At 40.6% G+C, this 25,616-nt stretch overlaps 1 protein-coding gene across 2 annotated transcripts in view; it reads right to left on the bottom strand.

Annotated features, from left to right (window-relative positions):
* TRIM24 (tripartite motif containing 24) overlaps positions 1-24,907 on the bottom strand; it is a 117,881-nt gene extending 92,974 nt beyond the window's left edge. The window contains exon 1 of one of the 2 annotated variants that reach the window (XM_055421333.2): positions 24,365-24,907. In XM_055421333.2, the coding sequence (XP_055277308.1) occupies positions 24,365-24,728 (364 nt within the window). In that variant the 5' untranslated portion in view covers positions 24,729-24,907. The remainder of the gene's footprint in view (positions 1-24,364) is intronic. The other variant, XM_055421332.2, reaches the window with a different exon arrangement.
* Between the last annotated feature and the right edge of the window lie 709 nt (positions 24,908-25,616).

The raw sequence follows: 25,616 nt of genomic DNA, 5'->3' as shown, positions 1-25,616 counted from the left end.
AACCTTTCCAACAAATCCCTTTCAATGTGTTCAAGTATATCAAGTAGTCTATGAATTTCACTTTTTTTTACTCCGATGTATCCTTCTCTGAAGTCTCTTTCCAGCTGCTCCCTGGTAGCTCAGTGGAAAAGAATCCATCTGCAATGCAGGGAACTTGATCCTTGAATTGGGAAGATCCTCTGGAGGAGGAAATGTCAACCCATTCAGTGTTCTTGCCTGGAGAATCCCATGTACAGAGGAGCCTGGTGGGCTACGATCCATAGGGTTTACAAAGAGTTGGACACGACTGAGCAACTGAACACACTAACACACATAAACAGACACAATCTTCCGTCAAGTCTGCTGCAAGCTACCATTCTGGACTTTCCTACACTATCATCCTGGAAATTCCTTGGTCTGATTCCATTAACATAATTATCTGTTTGCTTTATGCCAATGAAACAGGGAGTTTCAAAGTATCTATGCCAGGATAACTATAAATAAGCCACAGAATGAAATATAAATTTTATTTTTCTGTTTAGGATATAACAATACAGTTAATTGTTGTGATTTAAAATCAGCTGAAAAAAACCTTTACTATTATCAACCAGATTAAGACACCTGGTTGATTATATTCATTTGTACAGGGGTGGGATTTTTTGGGGGGCGGGGGTAGCTAATACTTCAGATTTTATTATATAACACATTTACATTGTTTCAAAAATCAATATTGCAATGTAAGTTACATTGACATGGGCCTAGTTTCATCCCTATCCCTTCCCTATTTCCTCTTGACTCCATCAGCAGCCATTTTTAGTTTTTTACTATTTCTTTTAAAAATATAAGCATATACTTTGTTTTCTTCTCATTTATCTTTTTCTCCCCCCACTTATTTTAAAAAACATTATTTATTAAAAAAAAAATATATGTGTGCCTTAGTTACGGCACACAACTTGCAACATGTGGGATCTAATTCCCCTGCATCAGGAGAGTGGAGTCTTAGCCACTGAACTACCAGAGAAGTCCCTCTCTTGCTTATTTCTTATTGTTACTGAGATAACTGCTTTTTGGCTACCTCAGTGGACAGAGGCAAGAAACACACATTAAGACATCTCACTCTACTTCTTGGACGTCAGCATGACACATTCTTTAGCATCTTGCCACTTTCCACTCAACAATACACCCTGGAATTTGCTCCACAGCAAACTGTGGAGATCTTCCTCACTCCTTTTCTACATCTGCACAATGATAGGGTATTCCACTATTTATCTACTGCTAGTCACTCCAATTTTTCACTATTGCAAGCACTACTGCAACAACCCTGCACATACCTAATTTCATCCTTTTGCAATTCTACCTTTGGGATATATTCCTAGAAGTGAATATTGCTGGGTCAATGAGGAAATGCATTTCCCATTTTGCTGCTGCTGCTGCTAAGTCGCTTCAGTCGTGTCCGACTCTGTGCGACCCCGTGGATGGCAGCTGACCAGGCTCCCCCGTCCCTGGGATTCTCCAGGCAAGAACACTGGAGTGGGTTGCCATTTCCTTCTCCAATGTGTGTGAAGTCACTCAGTTGTGTCCTACTAGTAGTGACCCCATGGACTGCAGCCCACCAGGCTCCTCTGTCCATTCGATTTTCTAGACAAGAGTACTGGAGTGGCTTGCCATTACCTTCTCCGTCCCATTTTGCTAGATGTTGTCAAATTCTACACCACAGGAGGTCTACCATTTTCACATTCCCATCAGCAATACTGCTGAGTGTCTTACTTTCTCCAGTTTCATCCAAAAAGTATAACGTGGTTTTCTTTTTTTTTTGTGGCCATTTTATTCAGTGAAAACATGGTGTTTCACTATAGTTTTAATTTGCATTGCTACTATTATGAGCATATTGTCATGCTTACATGTATTACTTCTACTTTTCTGTTACCTAAAAACCCATTCTTTATTAAATCTTTCCTTCTGCATTCTTTTCTTTTGGTGTCTTTCTACCTTTTAGAGTACTCACTGTTTTGTCATTTTGACTATGTAAACATTTAATGCTAAGCATTTTCTACTGATAATAGCTTTGGCTATAACCCAGACATTCACGAGTCATATCCAGTCTGTCACCTATTTTTATAACTAAAGTTTTGTTGAAACAGCCAGATTAACTTATTTATACATCATCTTATGACTACTTTCACATTACAATGGAAAAGTCTGAAAGTTGCAAAAGACACTATATGATCCACAAACTTTAAAATATTTACTATCCTTCTGATTTTTTTTTTTTTAAATTTTACCGACCCCCACTATAATGCCGTGATTCTGATGTGTTATGTCAGGAAACTCAACAATTTTATTTGAATTTTCTTTTTAAGCCAAGAGTTGTTTGGCAGTATGTTTGTGAGTTTCCAGGTAGAAGGGTCTTTTTTTCTGTACTGATTTTTCCAAAAACGTGGTATCTATCTCAGGGACATTTTTGGATTGCTTTGTTTATACATCAACAAAAAATCATTTTTTTCATCAGTGCTCCACATGCATTTCCAAGATGATGCATTCTCCCAAATGTAATATACGGACATGAGATCCACCTTTTAGTTGTGTTATTTAGGTCTTCAGTTCAGTTCAGTCGCTCAGTCGTGTCTGTCTGTGGGACCCCATGAATCGCAGCACACCAGGCCTCCCTGTCCATCACCAACTCCCGGAGTTTACCCAAGCTCATGTCCATCGTGTTGGTGATGCTATCCAATGATCTCATCCTCTGTCGTCCCCTTCTCCTCCTGCCCCCAATCCCTCCCAGCATCAGGGTCTTTTCCAATGAGTCAACTCTGCGCATGAGGTGGCCAAAGTATTAGAGCTTCAGCTTCAGCATCAGTCCTTCCAATGAACACCCAGGACTGATCTCCTTTAGGATGGACTGGTTGGATCTCCTTGCAGCACAAGGGACTCTCAAGAGTCTTCTCCAACACCATAGTTCAAAAGCATCAATTCTTCAGTGATCAGCTTTCTTCATAGTCCAACTCTCACATCCATACATGACCACTGGAAAAACCATAGCCTTGACTAGACGGACCTTGGTTGGCAAAGTAATGTCTCTGCTTTTTAATATGCTATCTAGGTTGGTCATAACTTTCCTTCCAAGGAGTAAGCGTCTTTTAATTTCATGGCTGCAATCAGCATCTGCAGTGATTTTGGAGCCCCAAAAAATAAAGTCTGACACTGTTTCCACTGTTTCCCCATCTATTTCCCATGAAGTGATGGGACCAGATGCCATGATCTTCGTTTTCTGAATGTTGAGCTTTAAGCCAACTTTTTCACTCTCCTCTTTCACTTTCATCAAGAGGCTTTTTAGTTCCTAGTTACCTAATAACATTTCTGGTCACTTGAGCCATCTTCAACTGAGATTTTAAGTCTTCTTTTATTAATATGCTCTAATTCTTACTGACTCTCCTGAAACTTTAAAAAAAATCATCAAAATTGTCATATCAAACTGTCCAATAATACATTTTCATTAAGACTTGTGGCTTGTAACCTAATGTTACCTCTTCAATGAATTTCTAGCCTGAGTTCTACTTTGTGCAATGTCAAAATAGTGACCTCTGTCTTCTTTGATTTGTCTGGCATATCTTTGTCTAACCTCTTATTCTTAACTTTCAGTTTTGTTGTTATTTATTTTGCATACAGCACAGGGGTAGATTTTGTTATGTTAATTAACTTCAAAATATGTTTCTCTTAAGAAGCCAGTTAAGCTCATTTAATGATATGCCTGATATGGCCTCAATTCTGTCACAGAGAGACTAAATTATTTCACTGTGTTTACTTCCTTTGTTTTTTTCCCCTTCCATACTTCTTTTGAGGCCTCTCAGGTGGCGCTAGTGGTAAAAAAAAAACAAACCTGTCTGCCAATGCAGAAGACATAAGAGACACAGGTTCGATCCCTGGGTTGGGAAGATACCCTAGAGAAGGAAATGGCAACCCACTCCAGTATTCTTGTCTGGAGAACCCCATGGACAGAGGAGTCTGGCGGACTATAGCCCATGGGGTCGCACAGATTTGGACACGAATGAAGTGACTTAATATATTTCTTTTGGTATCTAAGGAACGGTTTGGGTTTCTGTCCTAATGGTCCTTTTTATATAAATACCTTTATATAACCTTAGTCCTTTCATAAATACTGTGTTGATTCCCTAGTATAAGTAATATAGAAATTAGCTCTTTTTGCCTCTCATATCATCTCTGCATTGAATCCCCCAGTATCTATTTAAAGCAATATTCTTTGATGCCCTGGTGAATTTCTATAAGGCAATCAATGAGCCTATAAAGTCTTGGTTGCCTGAAATTTATTCTCTAATAGCTTTCTCAGGAAAGATTTAAATGAACTATATTCTTTAAGTTCTTGAATAATTGTATTATGTCTACCTTGCTAAAGCATGTAACAAACAAGTACATACTACTTTGTCAGCCCTTCTCCCTGTTATTAATATTAAATTCGGTTCTACATTTAGACATAAGAATTTCCTGCAGAACATTGTCCCTGTTGTTTTTCGGCATAAGATCTTTTGACAGTAATAAACAGACTCAACAGCATAGTACTGGCATAAAAACAGACAAACAGATCAATGGAATAGAACAGAGAGGCCAGAAATAAACCAAGACAGGCACGGACCACTGACACTTGACAAAAGCAGTGCAGCACAAAAGAACAGCCTTTTCAACAGCAGTGGTGGAAAAATTAAAATATCCATATGTAAGATGAACTTGGATCTATGCTTTATAACACATATCAACATTAACTGAAAATAGATCATTGACCTGAATGTAAAACATAAAATTAAGAAACTTCAAGAATAAAATATTGGTGGTAAGTAAAGATTTCTTAGATACAGCACAAAAGAAAATAAGATAAATTGGACTTCATCAAAATAAGGAATCAAGGATCTTTGGGGAAATAACTAAGGCTGATACAGAAAAAGTATGAGACAAATTTAGAAACTCCTTGTCAGAAAGTAAAGCTCAAAAACCAACAAGGCTGTGTCAAACAACAAGAAGTCGACTTGAAGGGGTCTGTACTACCCAAATGGGAACAATATGATTATCAAAATTACAAAAAAAAAAAAGAAAGAAATGGATAACATATTAAATAAAAAATTAGAGAAGCCCCTAATAATGATAAATAAATGAAAAGGGAAAATGTCACTGAAGCAGTAAAATGTCACTGAAGTAGTAAATTATCAACCAATAAGCATGGAATGATATAAAAAAAAATCACCATTTTGCAACATCACATTCAGTTCAGTTCAGTTCAGTTCAGTGGCTCAGTCGTGTCCGACTCTCCGCGACCCCATGCATCACAGCACGCCAGGCCTCCAGCATGAGTTAGCAGTGCATGTCCATCTAAGGATTTAGGGAACTAAATATTCACAGATCCCCAAACTCATAGGAAGTATTAACTACAAAAGGGAGAAAAAATATCTTTTGGGTGAAGAAAAGCATTCACCACCTTAAACAAGTGAGTAAACTTGTTTGACCAAAACTAATAATAATCAGAAGAGAAGCTAAAGGCAAAGGAAAAAAGGAAAGATATATCCATTTGAATGCAGAGTTCCAAAGAATAGCAAGGAGAGATAAGAAAGCCTTCCTCAGTGATCACAGCAAAGAAACAGAGGAAAACAATACAATGGGAAAGACTAGAGATCTCTTCAAGAAAATCAGATACCAAGGGAACATTTCATGCAAAGATGGACTCAATAAAGGACAGAAATGGTATGGATCGAACAGAAACAGAAGATATTAAGAAGAGGTGACAAAAACACACAGAAGAGCTGTACAAAAAAGATGTTCACGACCCAGGTAACCATGATGGTGTGATCACTCAGCTAGAGCCAGACATCCTGGAATGTGAAGTCAAGTGGGACTTAGGAAGCATCACTACGAACAAAGCTATTGGAGGTGATGGAATTCCAATTGAGCTATTTCAAATCCTGAAAACCGATGCTGTGAGAGTGCCGCACTCAATATGCCAGCAAATTTGGAAAACTCAGCAGTGGCCACAGGACTGGAAAAGGTCAGTCTTCATTCCAATCCCAAAGAAGGCAATGCCAAAGAATGTTCAAACTACCGCAGCATTGCACTCATCTCACACACTAGTAAAGTCACGCTCAAAATTCTCCAAGCTAGGCTTCAACAGTGAACCGTGAACTTCCAGATGTTCAAGCTGGATTTAGAAAAGGCAGAGGAACCAGAGATCAAATTGCCAGCATCTGTTGGATCACAGAAAAAGCAAGAGAATTCCAAAAAAAACACCTACTTCTGGTTTATTGACTATGCCAAAGCCTTAGACTGTGTGGATCACAACAAACTGGAAAATTCTTAAAGAGATGGGAATACCAGACCACCTGAGAAATCTGGATGCAGGTCAAGAAACAACAGTTAGAACCGAATATGGTAAGATTTTATTTTTCGGGGCCTCCAAATCACTGCAGATAGTGACTGCAACCATGAAATTAAAAGACGCTTGCTCCTTGGAAGAAAAGCTATGACCAACCTAGACAGCATATTTAAAAGCAGAGACATTACTTTGCTGATAAAGGTCCATCTAGTCAAAGCTATGGTTTTTCCAGTGGTCATGTATGGATGTGAGAGTTGGACTATAAAGAAAGCTGAGCACCAAAGAATTGATGCTTTTGAACTGTGGTGTTGGAGAAGACTCTTGAGAGTCCCTTGGACTGCAAGCAGATCTAACCAGTCCATCCTAAAGGAGATCAGTCCTGGGTGTTCATTGGAAGGACTGATGCTGAAACTGAAACTCCAATGCTTTGGAGTCAGAAGAACTGACTCCTTTGAAAAGACCCTGGTGCCGGGAAAGATTGAAGGCAGGAGGAGAAGGGGATGACAGAGGATGAGATGGTTGGATGACATCACTGACTTAATGGGCATGAGTCTGGGCAAGCTCCAGGAGTTGGTGATGGACAGGGAAGCCTGACGTGCTACAGTTCATGGGGTTGCAAAGAATTGGATATGACTGACCAACTGGGCTGAACTGATACTAACATGAGAAATAAAGAAAACACAGCAAAATCTGGTATTTTTAGTAAGGGGATGTAAGGACAATACTCGCTAAGTTCTTACACATAGCCTTTATGCTTGAAAATCAGTTGGTTGGATATAGTCTCTACACTGGCAGGCAGATTTCTTTAACACTGAGTCACCTTAGATATCATTTTTCTCACCTTTTCTTCCTGTGAAAATCTCAAAATCTTTACAGTCTTCCAGACTCTAATGTTCATGTTGAAGCCCAATGATAATCTGACATTCTTTGCATTGTAAGTGATGTAGTCTTTTTGTATAGATGTCCAAAATGTTTTCTTTAAAACACTGGAACATGTTTCAGGGGTGGCTGCAGGTACATGGTAAGCCCTTTCAATATAGATGTTTATCATACTTTCAATGACATTTTCTTGGAATGTAATTTTTTTTCTGTTCCCTTATTTTAGTCCTCTTCAGGTACAGGGAAGCCTGGTATGCTGTGGTCCACGGGGCTGCAAAGAGCTGCATGACTCAGCAAATGAACAACAACAATTATAAATGTTCATTTATTTATGGGTTTGAGAATAGAAGATCTTGTCCTTTTCTCTATGAATTTCTTTGATCTCTTTTTCTACTTGTTTGTTTTCATCTTTTTCTACCCTTTACTTCCTTTATGGCAGTTTCTAGAGCGTCTTGGGTTCCCAGGTGGCTCAGTGGTAAAGAATTCGCCTGCCCATGCAGGAGACGCAGGAGATGTGGGTTTGATCCCTGGATAGGGAAGATCCTCTGGGGAGGAAATGGCAACTCACTCCAGTAATCTTGGGTGGAGAATTCTGTGGACAGAGGAGCCTGGTGCGTTATCGTCCATGTGTTCACAAAGAGTCACACTCAACTGTGGGACTGAGCACGAGGACAAGAGTGTCTATTCAAGAATTTTCTGTTTTAATTTCTGAAATACTTCTAATTTTATTCCTTAACTCTGTTTTTCTTTTCATGACTTCTGTATCACAGTCATCTCATTTCTAAATTTTGTAATTCTGGTTTATGTTATTTTTACGTAACATTCTGTTTTATTTGTAGAAATAGGTTTCATTATATCTCTACTTTTAGACTAAGGTATAATGCTATCTCCATTTCTTTAGATCTGTTATTCAGAGAGATGTTGTCTTTTTTTCTTATACAGTATCTGTGAAAGGTGTAAAACCACAGCAGATTCCATAATTCATACTGTTTTCCTATATTTATGAGAAGTTTCCTATGTATGAGTTGTAAACAGGCTAATCTTTTGTACTGAAGTTATCTCAGGATGTATGCCTTGGGAAAAGGTCTCGTGGAACTTTTACAGCCTGGAGGTATTCTTTTTATCTATTCTGAGCAGCCAACTGAAAAGTATATAATGTTCTGCTCAAATTAACAAAGTGGGTACTCTCTCTACCCCCTTTTGATGTCTATGTCAGAAGTCGGCTCCTTTTCAAAAAACTTCCTTGCTACAAGCCTCAAGTGGTCTCTATTATCTGCTCAACTCAGTAAAGGAATTGTTTTTCCTCACAAGAGCCATGAGCTCAGGTACAGTCTACACTCTGGCTACATCACATCAGAACTGGTTTCAGTATCACTATAATTTTGATCTGTAGCAGCAAACATGATCTGTAGTAATACATTTTACTGGGAAACACCATCCACTTTGAGGACACATAGAGAAACCTTCTATACTTACACCTTTTCTTGCCTTCTCTCCTGTTCACAATAAAGTGTTTCTTCTATCCAGTCCCCAATGTCTCCACCTATGCCTTGGATCAACCCTACTCTGCCTTCTCAGAGGCCTCACACAGTTACACGTCTCTTCTTTTGTATGTCCAGTAGCTCACTTGAGTGGATCCCAAATTAGATCTATATATGACCCAGCAATTCCACTCCTAGTATGTATCTGAAAAGAGCAAAAATACTAATTCAAAAAAGATATATGCACTCCAATGTTCACAGCAGCATTATTTATAATTGCCAAGATACAGAAGCAACCTAAGTGTCCATCAACAGATAAGTGGATAAAGACGATGTGGTATCTGTGTATACACACACACAGGAAAGCTACTCAGCCATAGAAAAACAAAATTCTGTCATTTGCACCACCATGGATGGACTTGGAAGGCGTTAGGCTAAGTGAAATAAGTCAGAGAAAGACAAATACTGCACGATATCACTTACCTATGTGGAATCTAAAAAAAAAAAAAAATACAATAAACTAGTGCAGAAAACAAAAAAGAAGCAGGTTCACAGATACAAAGAACAAACTAGGGTTACCAGTATGTGTCTGGGGGGGGAGGCGGGGATGTCAATATAAGGATAACGGAGAGGAGGTACAAACTACTGGGTGTAAGATAGTATTGCACAAAACAGAAACTATAGCCAATATTTTGTAATAACTGTAAAATGGAGAGTAACCTTTAAATATTGTATAAACAGTAAACATGCTTAAGTCTTTCTGACTTACAAAAAGAACAAATATCCCTCAATTCCTTTTTTCTTCCCAGGTATTGCCTTATCCCTTTCCACCCTCACCCAGAAGTAAACTTTTTTCTTTTTACAAAGTTGGTAAATTTTCCATCTATGTCTCTTTACCTCCTACTCACCCTAACATGATTTTCCCTTTTACCTCTCTACCAAAACATACTTTTGCAAGACCTCCACGTTTCTAACCCTAAAATCCTCTTGGCCTCTTACTAGCCCTTACAGGAGCTTGCCACTGTGAACCACTGCTGGCTTTGTCCATGCTTTCCTTCTTTCACTTCCATGATACTACATTTTTCTGGTTTTCTGCTACTTCTTGTCTGACTCCTCTGCAGGTTCATCCTTATCTAGTAGTTGTTCAGTTCAGTTGCTCAGTCATGTCCAACTCTTTATGACCCCATGGACCGCAGCACGCCAGGCCTCCCTGCCCATCACCAACTACCGGAGTTTACCCAAACTCATGTCCATTGAGTTAGGGATGCCATCCAACCATCTCATCTGTCATCCCCTTCTCCTCCTGCCTTCAATCTTTCCCAGAATCAGAGTCTTTTCAAATGAGTCAGGTGACCAAAGTATTGGCCACCTGGTGGCCAAAATATTGGAGCTTCAGCTTCAACATCAGTCCTTCCAATGAACACTAAGGACTGATCTCCTTTAGAATAATGGTTGAATCTCCTTGCAGTCCGAGGGACTCTCAAGAGTCTTCTCCAACACCATAGTTCAAAAGCATCAACTCTTCAGTGCTCAGCTTTCTTTACTGTCCAACTCTCACATCCATACATGACTACTGGAAAAACCATAGCTTTGACAACATGGACCTTTGTTGGCAAAAAATGTTTCAGCTTTTTAATATGCTGTCTAAATTGGTCATAACTTTTCTTCCAAGAAGTGTCTTTTAATTTCATGGCTGCAGTCACACTGTAGTGATTTTGAAGCCCCCCAAAATAAAGTCAGCCACTGTTTACCCTGTTTCCCCATCTATTTGCCATGAAGTGATGGGACCAGATGCCATGATCTTTGTTTTCTGAATGTTGAGCTTTAAACCAACTTTTTCACTCTCCTCTTTCACTTTTATCAAGAAGCTCTTTAGTTCTTCTTCACTTTTTGCCATAAGAGTCGTGTCATCTTCACATTTGAGGTTATTGATATTTCTCCCGGTAATCTTGATTCCAGCTTGTGCTTCATCCAGCCCAGCATTTCTCATGATGTACTCTGCATAGAAGTTAAATAAGCAGGGTGACAATATACAACCATGATGGACTCCTTTTCCTATTTGGAACTAGTCTGTTATTCCATGCCCAGTTCTAACTGTTGCTTCCTGACCTGCATACAGGTTTCTCAAGAGGCAGGTCAGGTGGTCTGGGATTCCCATCTCTTTCAGAATGTTCCACAGTTTATTGTGATCCACACAAAGGCTTTGTCATAGTCAATGAAGCAGAAGTAGATGTTTTTCTGGAACTCTCTTGCTTTTTGATGATCCAGTGGATGTTGGCAACTTGATCTCTAGTTCCTCTGCCTTTTCTAAAACCAGCTTGAATATCTGGAAGTTCATGGTTCACGTATTGCTGAAGCCTGCTTTGGAGAATTTTGAGCATGACTTTACTAGCGTGTGAGATGAGTGCAATGCTGCAGTAGTTTGAGTATTCTTTGGCATTCCCTTTCTTTGGGATTGGAATGAAGACTGACATTTTCCAGTCCTGTGGCCACTGCTGAGTTTTCCAAATTTGCTGGCATACTGAGTGCAGCACTTTCACAGCATCATCTTTTAGGACTTCAAATAGCTAAACTGGAATTCCATCAGCTCCACTAGCTTTGTTCATAGTGAAGCTTCCTAAGGCCCACTTGAGTTCGCATTCCAGGATGTCTGGCTCTAGGTGAGTGATCACACCATCGTGATTATCTGGGTCGTGAAGATCTTTTTTGTACAGTTCCTCTGTGTATTCTTGCCACTTCTTCTTAGTAACTTCTTCTTCTGTTAGGTCCATACCATTTCTGTCCTTTATTGTGCCCATCTTTGCATGAAATGTTCCCCTGGTATCTCTAATTTTCTTGAAGGGATCTCTAGTCTTCCCCATTCTATTGTTTTCCTCTATTTCTTTGCAGTGATCACCGAGAAAGGTTTTCTTCTCTCTCCTTGCTATTCTTTGGAACTCTGCATTCAGATGCTTATATCTTTCCTTTTCTCCTTTGCTTTTCACTTCGCTTCTTTTCACAGCAATTTGTAAGGCCTCTTCAGACAGCCACTTTGGTTTTTTGCATTTCTTTTTCTTGGGGATGATCTTGGTCCCTGTCTCCTGTACAATGTCACAAACCTCTGTCCATAGTTCTTCAGGCACTCTGCCTATCAGATCTAGTCCTTTATATCTATTTCTCACTTCAACTGTATAATCATAAGGGATTTGATTTAGGTTATACCTGAATGGTCCAGTGGTTGTCCCTGCTTTCATCAATTTAGATCTGAATTTGGCAATAAGGAGTTCATGATCTGAGCCAGATATTGGAGTGGGTAGCCTTTCCCTTCTCCAGGGGATCTTCCCAACCCAGGGATGGAACCCAGATCTCCCGCACTGCAGGCAGATTTTTTACCAGCTGAAACCACAAGGAGGGCCCAGTAGTCATTACACATAAGAATTCCTAAAGGCTTGTCCTAGGTGATCTCCACACTCTATTTTCTAAGAGCAGAAGAAGAAACAGAGGACAGCAAGAAGATCAAAATGGAAGGGTCAGGGAAGTGGGAGGAGAACCTGAACAACAGGACCAGTCTAGAAGTTTGATGAGGAGAGGACATATAAATCAACACACATCAGTACAGAGACAGACAGACACTAAAAATATCAAGTGCTTTAGGCTCTCTTTCTGGCTACGCTTAGTGATGAAGATACACAGTTAAGAGATCCCAGGGAGCCTATCCATCCATAATCAAAATATATTCTGGTAATTATGACTACTATTTAAGAATTTCTATTAAGAACTCCGATTAATAATGAAGTATTAAAATAATATGATTTAAGAACTTCTTTTAAATTTTATTGTACCATAATATGAATACCTATGAACTATTTTTATTAAAAGAAATCCAAACAAAGTTCTTTAAGGAATAGGGTTTTGCAACTTTAAAGAGGATGTGAAACATGTTTTTAAAGACTAGATAAACATGCAAAAACATTGAGATAATTCAGCTGATAGTCATGTTCATTCATTGTTTTAAACACAAATATTTGAATAAGCACCCTACATATATATTTATTATGTATATATACTAAAAACTACTGTACCTTGTACATAATAAATCACAAAAATATAAGATATTTTTAAAGAATGAAATACTCTTAAATGAATTGCTAATCATGAAAGCTTCATACCATCACAGACTGATGGTCCAAGAGGTAATTAATATACACTTAAGAACGAGTTCATCATTAAAATAGTAAATGTCAATTTCAAAGAAACTTATTAATTTTCAAACTTTCAGGTCCCCTTCTTGTTAGACCTAGATAGTCACTGCTGTTAACTTCCTAATAAGACTTGATGAAGAACCTAAAATGTGTCAGTTCAGCTATTCTAATGTTATACTTGCAAAATTAGTATTATGTTTAAGATAGCTAAAAATGAGATTTCAAACAATTTTAACATGGTGGGAAAACTCACGCCATCAACTCCACACACCTGATAGAATTAAACACAAAATAAGGCAGCAACCAGGCAGTAATGGCTACACGACGTGGATCTCCTCGCCAGCTAACCCACCGCTGACTGCACATTCAGGTGTCCAGAACGACAGGTATCTACCCCTCTACAAAACATTGAAGACATCATCAAATATGAGCAGTCCTGACTTCTCAGAGCTCAGCTTTCTGTCACTGGGGAAGAAGCAAGTCAACAGTACCCAATCTTGATTACAGATGTAACTGGAACTATCTCTACACTTTTAATTGGGATTGGGGATCACTTTTTTAAAGAATTTATCATTTTTTAACTGAATGAAGTATAGCTGATTTACAATGTTGTGTCAATTTCAGGAATACACCAAAGAGATTCAGTGTTTTTTATATACTTATATATATATATACACATTTATATATGAAAGAGTTAGTTGTTCAGTCATGTCTGACTCTTTGTGACCCCATGGACTACAGCCTGCTAGACTCCTCTGTCCATGGGATTTCTCAGACAATAATACTGGAGTATATATATATAAAAAATACATATTTTCAGATTCCTTTCCATTATCATCATTATAGGAAACTAAGAATAGTTCCTTGTTCCATACTGTAAAACCTTGTTTATCTATTTTAGAAATAGTAGTGTGTATCTGTTAAATCTCAAACTCCTAATTTATCCCCCCACCTTCTCCCTCTTTGGTAATGGTAAGTTTGTTCTATATCTGGGAATCTATTTCTGTTTTATAAATAAGTTCATCTATCATTTTTTTAAGATTACACATAAAAATTATATATGGCATTTGTTTTTCTCCGACTGACTCTGTAATGATAACCTCAGGGTCCATCCATGTTGCTACAAATGACATTATTTCATTCTTTTTTGTGGCTGAGTAACAAGCTGGGAACGGAGAAGGCAATGGCAACCCACTCCAGTACTCTTGCCTGGAAAATCCCATGGACGGGGGAGCCTGGTGGGCTGCCGTTTCTGGGGTCGCACAGAGTCGGACACGACTGAAGCGACGCAGCAGCAGCAGCAGCAAGCTGGGAAAGATTGAAGGTAGGAGGAGAAGGGGATGACAGAGGATGAGATGGCTGGATGGCATCACCAATTTGATGGACATGAGTTTGAGGAAGCTCCGGGGGTTGGTGATGGATAGGGAAGTCTAGCGTGCTGCAGTCCATGGGGTTGCAAAGAGTCAGACATGACTGAGCAACTGAACTGAACTAATATTCCATTCCATTCACATCTTCTTTATCCAGTCTTCTGTCAATGGACACTTAGGTTGCTCCCATGTCATGGCTAATGTAAACAGTGCTGCTATGAACATTGGAGTGCATATATCTTTTCAAATTACAGAGTTTTCACCTCTTCCAAATATAGGCCCAGGAGTGGAATTGCAGGATTATATGGTATTTCTATTTTTAGTGTAAGGAACCTCCATACTCTTCTCCACAGTGGCCACACCAATTTACATTCTCCCCACAGAGTAAGAGGGTTCCCTTTTCACTATATCCTCTCCAGCATTTACTATTTGTAGACTCTTTGATGATGGCTATTTAGCATGAAGTGATACCTCACTGTGATTGTGATTTGCATTTCTCTGATATTTAGCCATGTTGAGCATCTTTCCATGTACCTGTTGACCATCTGGATGTCTTCTTTGGAGAAATGTCTTTAGGTCTTCTGCTCATTTTTGAGTTTTTAAAAAAATTTTTTTTATTGAGCTATATGAGCTGCTTATGTATTCTAGAAATTAATCCCTCGTCAGTCACATTGTTTGCAAATATTTTACCTCATTCCTTAGGTTACTAGTTTGTTTATGGTTTCCTTTACTGTGCAAAATATTTTAAGTTTAATTAGGTCCTATTTGCTTATTTTTGTTTTATTCCCATTACTCTAGAAGACAGAGCCAAAAAATACTGCTATGACTTATGTCAAAAAGTGTTCTTCCTAATGTTTTCCTCTAGGAGTTTGATAGTGTCCAGGTCTTCAATCCATTTTGTGTTTATTTTTGTATACAGAGTTAGAGAAAGTTCTAATTTGATTCATTTACATGTAGCTGTCCAGTCAGCATTACCTATTCAGGAGACTTCTCCACTGTATATTCTTGCCTCTTCTGTCAAAGATGAATTGACCATAGAATCATTTTTTAGGGCTTTGGCACATGTGCCCTACATATTAAAATTTAGGGACTTTTCAGACTCTGGAGACCACGGGACTCTGTGGCATCCATATGGAACTTCCCTAGGAATGGAGATTAGATGGTTTTACACCAGAATCCTGGTAATGGCTTACCATGACCTTCAATCTTTGACAGTTAAAGTCCATAAACTTATCCAAGCACATGTAAATTGTGTTACAATTTGCAGGAGAAAAAAAACACAATAGGGTCTGCAGTAGAGAAATCTCATCACCTTCAAGGCAGCTGTGTATAGTTTTGTTTTTGTCTTTTGCTTTTATGAAAGATTCCCAGGTCTCAATCTAGGTCTCAATCTTACAGGGCTCTAAGCACAACTAAATCTGGTGGGCAGGCAAGGGGAGATTCAGATACAGCACCAGGGACTGCCTAATTTAAAAGGGCAAATGACGATTATAGACATACCACTTGCTAAGCCATGTATACCCCAAGTGCTACATATGCCAAGAAAAGCCTTATTGCTAACTCACACAAAGGTACCTTTTGGGCTTGCAGCAACCCTGACTTCTCTTCAGGATACGGTATGTGCAACGCAGCGAAGTGGCATGCTTATTCATGAGACCACAACAATCTATACAACCAAGTACTTTCAAATTTAATTTATGCAAATAAGTTCTAATGTTTTCCCTCTCCTCAGTAGGTATTTTATTTCATAATATGGCACACATTCCATTTTAGAGACTACTGGTCTAGTATATACTTGAAAATACACAAGTAAAATTTGAGAAAGGGATCAAGGTTATAGGAAGATACAAGAGACATGCGCATCTATGTGACAATTTAAACTGGTGCAGTCTCTAAGAAGAATTAAAGGGAAAAGTCTAGAGATCTAAGGACTAAAATTTGCTGATTACCACATTTGAGTAGAGGGGGAGAAAGCAATGTGATTAAAAAATGGTCTTCTGACATCCACTTTCAATCAGGACAGAGTAACTAATAGCAGGACAAGCTTGTCTGACATGAACAGCTATATGTAACTGGGAAGAATACATGTGAAGTTAACTGTTTTCAGGCTCTGAACAACAGAAATGGATGCCAGTGACACCTGAAAAAGGGAAAACTCAGGAAGTGAGCGCCTATAGTATCTTGATTCTCTACCTGGGAACTATATTCTGTCTGTGGTGCAGGGAACTAGAGCCTAAGGAGGACACAGATTAGAAGCCAGAGGAAAATCTGGGTGGTGAAATAGGAAAGCACTTGAGAGAAGGGAACTGCACAGAGGAAGGGCACTGGCAGTCTATGAAGGGTTTCTCTGAATCCTTGGCTGAAGGCTACCATGCATGTGCAGGGTGAGACTTACAGAAGTTTACCAGAGAGCAGCTAAGGGATTAAGAGAGGAGAAAAGATACCAGAGGTCCACAGGGAAGAAAGAGAAAATAAATAAAAAGATGGCAATCTTAAACCAGATCATACTAATAATAACTTAAAATGTAAATACATTAAACAATTAAAAGTAAAATTTTACAACTTGGATAAAAAGCAAGACAGAATCATACACTACCTATAAGAGAGTATATAAAGGTTAAAAGTAAAAGGATGGAAAAAAAAATACACAATTTAAACACAAAGAAAACTGATAGCTATAATAAGATAACAGGAGTACATCAAGGCTGTATACTGTCACCTTGCTTATTTAACTTATACACAGAGTACATCATGAGAAACGCTGGGCTGGATGAAGCACAAGCTGGAATCAAGATTGCTGGGAGAAATACCAATAATCTCAGATATGCAGATGACACCACCCTTATGGCAGAAAGTGAAGAAGAACTAAAGAGCCTCTTGATGAAAGTGAAAGAGAGTGAAAATGTTGGCTTGAAGTTCAACATTCAGAAAACGAAGATCATGGCATCCGGTCCCATCACTTCATAGCAAATAGATGGTGAAACAGTGGAAACATTGACAGACTTTATTTTCTTGGACTCTAAAATCACTGCAGATGGTGACCGCAGTCATGAAATTAAAAGAATGCTTGCTCCTTGGAAGAAAAGCTATGACAAACCTAGACAGCGTATTAAAAAGCAGAGACATCACTTTGCCAACAAAGGTCCATTTAGTCAAAGCTATGGTTTTTCCAGTAGTCATGTATGGATGTGAGAATTGTCAGTAAAGAAAGCTGAGCGTCGAAGAACTGATGCTTTTGAACTGTACTGTTGGAGAAGACTCTTGAGAATCCCGTGGACTGCACAGAGGTCAAACTAGTCAATCCTAAGGGAACTCAACCCTGAATATTCATTAGAAGGACAACTGATGCTGAAGCTGAAGCTCCAGTACTTTGGCCACCTGAAATGAAGAGCCGACTCATTAGAAAAGACCCTGATGCTGGGAAAGATTGAGGGCAGGAGTAGAAAGGGGTGACAGAGGATGAGATGGTTGGATGGCATCACCAACTCGATGGACATGACTTTGAGCAAGCTCTGGGAGATGGGGAAGGACAAGGAAGCCTGGTGTGGGCAGTCCGTGCAGTCGCAAGAATCAGAAACGACTGAGCAACTGAACAATAACAGGCATCATGAAATAGTATGAAGGATAAACAAGTACATTTCATAGTGTTAGGGCAGGCAATCCATCAGTAAGACAAAGCTTCAAAATACCTGTAACAGAAACTAACTGGAAAAAAGGAATTACATGATAAATCAGCAATCATAATTGAAGATTTTAACATTCTTTTTTCATAACTGATAGAACAAGCAGACAAACAAAAACAAAAAAACAAACCTGACAAAAAATAATAAAAATATAATATATTTTTACAACACTATCAACTAACTTGACCTAATTAACATTTACAGAACACTACTCCCAGCAAACGGAGAATTTTAACTTCTTTAAGTGCTCATTCATCAAAACAGACAATACGCAAGGACATAAAATGTCTCAATAAACTTCAAAAGATTTAAATCCTACAGAGTATTTTTATTTTTACTCTAGAAATAAGCTATCTAGAAAGTCCCCCATACATCTATAAATTTAACACACTTCTAGGCAACCCATTGGTCAAAAGATGAAACATCATTCAGCTCCTGAACACATTAAGAGGATAAAAGAATGTTATGAACAAACTCATGCCAATAAATGTACCAATTAGCAGAATCAAATACTTTTATTCACACAATTTACTGAAATGGATTCAAGAAGAAATAGAAAAAATCTGATAGCCCTATTTCTGTTAAAAACACTGAATTCCTAATCAAAATCCTCCCCATAAAGAAAACTCCTAGCCCATGTGGATTCACTAGTGAATTCTGTCAAATATTTAAGGAATCATTAACAATAATACAAAAACTCTTTCAGAAAACAGAGATGGAGGGAACACCTTATACCATATTTTGAGGTATTACCTTGACGCCAAAATTAGGTAAGAACAGAAGATAACCATATCACCAATGTTCCTCATGAATATAAGAAAAAAAAAATCCTTAAGTATTAGCAAGTCAAATCCAGAAGTGCACAGAAAGGACAATACACTAAGACCAAGAATTCAAGACTGGTTTAACATATGGAAATCAGTGTAAGTCACCACAGTAACAGGAAAAAAAAACCAAACAAAACCCACCACATAACCATTTTAATAAATATAGAAAATGCATTTGACCAAATTCATCATTCATTCATGGTAAAAACCCTCAAGACATTTGAAATAGAAGGAAACCTGTTAATTTTTTGATAACAGGCAATTATAAAAAACAAAGAAGCTAACATATTAATGGGGAGCAACTTAATTTTTTTTAAATTGGAGGATAACTGCTTTACAATGTTGTGTTAGTTTCTGCCATACAATAATGTGAATCAGCCTTAAGTATATACACGCCCACTCCTTCTTGAACCTCCATCCCATGCCTCTAAATGGTCAAAGAGCATGGGGTTGAGCTCCCTGTGTTATACAGCAACTTCCCACTAGCTGTTTTATGCACAGTAATGTGTATGTTTCAATTCATCCCACCCTCTCCATCCGCTGCTGTGACAGTTCCGTTCCGTTCCGTTCCGTCGCTCAGTCGTGTCCGACTCTATGCGACCCCGTGGACTGTAGCCTACCAGGCTTCTCCGTCCATGGGATTCTCCAGGCAAGAATACTGGAGTGGGTTACCGTTTCCTTCTCCAGGGAATCTTCCCGACCCAGGGATCGAACCCGGGTCTCCCGCATTGGAGGCAGACGCTTTAACCTCTGAGCCACCAGGGAAGCCCAATTTAATGTTTTAGCCCTAAGATCAGGAATAAGAAAAAGAATGTTGAAATTAACTAAACTTCTCTTCAATATGGTACTGGAAGTCCTAGCCAGTGTAAGAGAAGAAAATGTCATGAATTATTAAAAAATGAAAAGAAATAAGTAAACCAACCTGCAACCAACATGACAGTCTATGTTGAAATTCCTGAGGAATCTACAAAAAACTACTAGATTTAACTGAATTTAGCAAGAGAGTGGGATGCAATCAACATACAAAAGTCAATTGTATTTCAATGTGTAAGCAACAATTGGAAATGAAAAATTTTAAATACCGCTTTTAATATTGTTAAAGAACATTATCATAAAATATTTCAGAACAAACTTCACGAAAGAAATCAGCTCACAGAATTGATTGTTAAGTGTTACAGACTGCCAGTTAATAAACAGAACTGATGGACTCATATTTTACTCTCCCTTTGACAACTAAAGTGACCCCTTTCAAAAGTGTGCTCAGTGTTCTTTAAAAATAGCTCTTAGAGCTTGCTACTCTTTGGCTGAACAGTACATCCACACTAAAAAATAGCGCATAACATTGTAACATTTTCACAACATTATAACATTTAAGATCAGTTTGTCTCCTGACTTCATGTACCATAATATATCTAAAGAAAATATTTTCCAAGCTCTTCCCCCTTTCCTGGACATTGCTGCATACTAAGAAAATAAAAGTCTTGCGGTCACTCATTTTCAAACTGGTAGCCATACAAAATTTAAACAATGTTCTCAATATGGGCTTGGTGGCTAAACATGAATTGTGTCTAAGCATTTACAAAAACTTTATCTTTGTTGTTACAAATTAGGTTTGTTTCTTCTTTACAACAATCAAACCATTATGTTGATTTTTGTAAAAAAAAAAAAAATGTTAGAAAACATTTTCTATAAAGTTCATTTAGGATAATAAAGAGAGCACCAAAAAGCACTTAACAGAAAGGGAAACTAGTTTTGATGATGTTGAGAACACTACACTTTGAATTTGGTCTTCATTTTCTAAAGAATCCTCTTTGAGCAACTGTACTTTGGAATAATACAGCTTGAACTAAAACAAAAACAAACAAAAACACCACACACAAAAACAAAACAAAACCTAACCACTAGGATTTATGATTATCTAGAACACTTAAGTAAAGCTATCACATACTGAGCTCTATGGGGTGAGAGGTCTAGAAAACCATTTGCAACAAGCATATCTGGTGATTCTAGTGAAGTGAAAATTTAACTGTTCAGTTCAGTCGCTCAGTCGTGTCCGACTCTCCGCGACCCCATGAATCACAGCACGCCAGGCCTCCCTGTCCATCACCAACTCCCGGAGTTCACTCAAACTCATGTCCACAGAGTCGGTGATGCCATCCAGCCATCTCATTCTCGGTCGTCCCCTTCTCCTCCCTACCCCAACCTTTCCCAGCATCAGAGTCTTTTCCAGTGAGTCAACTCGTCGCATGAGGTGGCCAAAGTATTGCAGTTTCAGCTTTAGCATCAGTCCTTCCAATGAACACCCAGGATTGATCTCCTTTAGAATGGACTGGTTGGATCTCCTTGCAGTCCAAGGGACTCTCAAGAGTCTTCTCCAGCACCACAGTTCAAAAGCATCAATTCTTCGGCGATCAGCTTTCTTCACAGTCCAACTCTCACATCCATACATGACCACGGGAAAAACCATAGCCTTGACTAGACGGACCTTGGTTGGCAAAGTAATGTCTCTGCTTTTTAATATACTATCAAGGTTGGTCATAACTTTCCTTCCAAGGAGTAAAACCCCTATCTAAATCTTTATGCTTTCTTTATAGTCCAACTCTCACATCCATACATTACTACTAGAAAAACCGTAGCTTTGACTAGATCGAAATCTGAGTATAACTGCAATACATGTGGCCTCAACAAAACTAGTTTTGTTTGGCCTACAGAAAGTGTCCACACTGAGTACGTGTTAATTACTTGCCAATATCAACTAAGTGAGTGAAGTCGCTCAGTCCTTTCTGACTTTGCGACCCCATGGACTGTAGCCCACCAGGCTCCTCCGTCCATGGGATTCTCCAGGCAAGAATACTGGAGTAGGTTGCCATTTCCTTCTCCAGGGGATCTTTCCGATCCAGGGATCGAACCCAGGTCTCCCGCATTGCAGGCAGAGACCTCAGACTTCTCATTAAAAATTAAAGATCCTCCAACCCTGGCCCCACTCTATCACAAGACAACCTGATGGAGCTAAGTAGAGTTTGCTCCCTTCCTTTCTCTCCCACCATTCCCTATTGTTTTACCCAAGCCTTCTAGTTCCCCATCTCAGTTACTTGCTTAGCTCCTGACAGGACTGTAGTTTTACCTTTGATGCTTGTCTCCACAAGTTCATTAGGAGAAGAAGAACAGAGATAATGAACCTTATTTACAGTTGATCCTTGAACAAGCTGGGGGTTAGGGGTGCTGGCACTTGTGCAGTTGAAAATTCGAATATAACTTACCGTTGACCTTCCCCATCCCAGTTCTGCAATCTTGGACTCAATCCATGACAAATCATGTACTACTCTAGCATTTACTATTGAAAAAAATCTGTGTATTAGTGCACCCTTGCAGTTCAAACTGTGCTGCTTAAGGGTTAACTGTGGTTCTGAAATAAACTATTAACTTTTGCTACAGCTAGTATCAGAATAAGTCTGCATGGAGAGAGGAAGGGAGAAAATATTCAAGTTATTAAGACTCAACATAGTATTTTTAATTTATTGAAGATAATCCTTTTTTTCTTTAGAGATATATGCGGAAGTATAGTTGGTAAAAGACATCTTCCTCAGTATAAAAAAAATGAAAACATTACCTTCCAATTTAAAAGCTTTCCTGAACTCTGGCTTACAATACAAACACAAAGATAAAAAATATTTGGAAACTGCACCATTTTGAGAACTTTATAATTGCAAACTTTCCTCAGAATTGAGGACCAGAGCTTTTATTACTCATGTTCTCATTCATTCAGATCTAAATGTCATGCCCTGGAACACAATTCAGTTCAGTTCAGTCGCTCAGTCGTGTCCGACTCTTTGCAACCCCATGAATCACAGCATGCCAGGCCTCCCTGTCCATCACCTACATCTTTAATTTTAGAATTATGCAAAATTCATATCCTAATTGGCTACTGGCTGCTTTAAACATTTAAAATATAAATAAAAGAAACCCTTAAATGTGTCTAAAAATTAAGAACTAAATATTTAAGTTTCACCTGTACTAACTTTCCAACAGGTGGGTCATGTCAAGAGCAAATTAGGGTGAAGGATATGAGATTTTTACCCTACTTGCAAACTAACAAAGTATTAGCTTACCATGGAAGCTGGGAGAAGGCATGAGACTGGTGAATCGGAGACAAAGGGCAGTTTATTACTTTCAGACATAAGCCAAAGCATCAACACTTTAGCACGGTTCCCAGAGTCCCAGTTCTCACCTGGCAAGGTGAAGAGGGTCAGCTGACACTTGCTTAAGCAACGCAAGCAATGGGCTGTGTTGCACGAGAGGAAGCCCAAGTTTAGGGAACCCTAATCTTTTATGATGGGCAATAAGCATGCCTGCCTTCTAGGGAAATACTGATCTGTAACTATTGCACAATACGCATGGTTCCTCTTTGCTCTGATGGTAGACACTGTCTCTACCATCCAAGGCTTTTCCTTATACAAACATCCTTTAAAAACAGAAACAAAGGGCAGTCAGTCAGTACCTCCCCTGACAAGCTCTGCAGAAACAGCCAGACCCATGGAAAACTGTCTCTCAACTAGACACTGTTCCTAACATATAAATAAATCAAGAGTCTAACACTGCAACCTATTTAAAAGCATCAATTTCATGTGTTCTTTGACCTAGCTCAATTATTTAATCAGCAATTTTTCTCTACATCAACTAGTCCCTTAAAAAGGCAGTATATGTAAAACCGAATTATTTCCGGTTACTTTGTCTTTTTTAAAGGGAGGTGCTCAAATAATAGCCATGTAAACGTTTAAAACCTCAATTATTCTACCACAAACAATTTACTGTGCTTACTTCAACTTTGTGTTTCAAAACCTGTTAACACTAGCAATGGGACCTACCTGTCAAAAGTCTCATTATACCGTAACAAACACCACAAAGAGAACAGTAACTTCAACATTTCCAGCTGCTGTCCACAAAATCCAAGAAAATGCTGCACTCCAAATCACTTTTTTCTATTTGTCTCTACCATTTACCGTCTCAAAACAAAATCTCCCAAAGAGAAGCACCACAAAACACCGTCTCTTAGTTCCTTTGTCCCCATCGGAGAGAACCGATGGCTCATTAAGGTAAATAACCCAAAACATGCAAGACGAAACAAAAAACGGAATCCGATATGTAACCAAAGAAAAGTCCCCACCACCTCATCTTCCTCCCTTCCTTCCCCTCGCCAGCTCAGATAACGTGGGTACAGACGAGATGATGAGGATCACCTGGACAAAGCTGCGGGGAGGCAGAGGGTAGCGGTTAACTAGATGCAGCAGGCAAAGGGCCGGAGACAGACACCAGCGCACTCCGACAGAGGATTTCAAAAGTACGGGTTGCACGGGCCACGCAGCCGGGAGGAGAAGGCTGGCGGGCGGGGGGTGGCAGCAGCCGCCCGGCCAAGTCCACCGCGCCGGGGGAAGTTGCTCGCGGGGCGCGCGGGCGCCGCAGAGCGCGCGGGCCCTCCATGTCACCGCCGCCCGCGCAGACCCTCCTCGCCCCTCCCCCGCCGGGCACCCCGGGCGGCGGAGACGTGACAGCGGGGCGCCGGCCTCCGCACCCCACCCCGGCCTCCCGCCTCTCACCTTGGGTTGCGAACGGCGAGGAGCCGCTGACCGGCGAGCCGGGGGCGGGGACGGGCGGCGGGGTTTCGGCGGAGCCCAGCATGGGCGCGGGCAGCATGAGGTACCGCTGGGGCGCGGGCAGGCAGCGCTGGCAGAAGGAGTGCAGGCAAGGCAGCAGCTTGGGCGCCCGGCTCTGGATGTTCTGGTGGCACACGGCGCAAGTGTCCAACAGGTTGAGCCGGGCCGCCTCGCCTCCGCGCTCCGAGTCAGGGCCCTGGCGGCTCTCGGCCTCGTTCTCCCCGCTCGGCGCCGCCGAGGGCCCCCCGGCGGCCGCCGCCGAAGCGGCCGCGGCCGCCGCCGCCGCCTTCTCCACAGCCACCTCCATTGTCCTGCCCCCGCCGCCGCCGGGAAAGGGGGAGCGCGTTCTCTGCCCGCCGCCGCCCGCGCCAGACCCCCTTCTCCTCCTCCTCCTAGGCCGCTCCGGTGGCCCGCGGGAGAGGGAGGGACGGAGGCTCGGGCCGCGGAAGCCTCCTCGGGCCCCGGGGATCCGCCTCCCGGGTGGCGCGGCCGGAAGAAGAGGATCTGTCAGCGGGGACTGCTCTTCGCTTCGGGGAGGCTGCGCCCGGTTCGCCTCGCCAACCGCCGCGGCGCTCGTCGAATCCGCCCAGCCCGCCCTCGCCTCCCCGCCTTTCTCTGGGGCCCGCGAGCTCCACCTCAGGCCCCGCCCCCGCCCTGCCTCTCCCAGCAACCGAAGCGAAGGCAGGGGGAGAGCCGTCCTATCCAGCCGCGTCCGATCGGCGGGCGGGGCCTGCCGAAGCCCGCGAGGCCCGGACAGCCGCGGCGCGAGGCTGGGAGGTGGGAGGGCGCTTGCCTAGCCCCGCCCCCCGAGCGCCGGGAACCGCGGCCTCTGATTGGCCCTTTGTGTGTGTTTAGCTCCCTGAAAAGATTAAGCGTTTATTTGTTAACGATCGACCACAGAATTCGGTCCAACTGTGTTAGCTCCTCCTATGGGGCGGGGCTTCACAGCGTCTACCCGAAACTGTTAATTAACTGCTTCGAAAAACTCTCTACTACTGCGGAGGGAGGTCCTGTAGGAGGAGTAAATATGGTGGGTGAGGAGCAAAGGGAAGAATGTTTCAAAAAGGGAAAATGTATAGAAACGATATTATGGAAGTAGCATGGATTTTGCCACCTAGATTTACTAATCTCTGTGTTAAGAGGGGAGGTTCTTTTGAAAGTCGGACAATTTTAAAGGTTTTCCCCATGAAAAAGG

Source organism: Moschus berezovskii, chromosome 3, assembly GCF_049115385.1.
Source record: "Moschus berezovskii isolate FMDL1 chromosome 3, NW_MosBer_1.0, whole genome shotgun sequence".
In the NCBI taxonomy this organism is placed as follows: domain Eukaryota; kingdom Metazoa; phylum Chordata; class Mammalia; order Artiodactyla; family Moschidae; genus Moschus; species Moschus berezovskii.
This window is presented reverse-complemented; position numbering and strand designations above follow the sequence as displayed.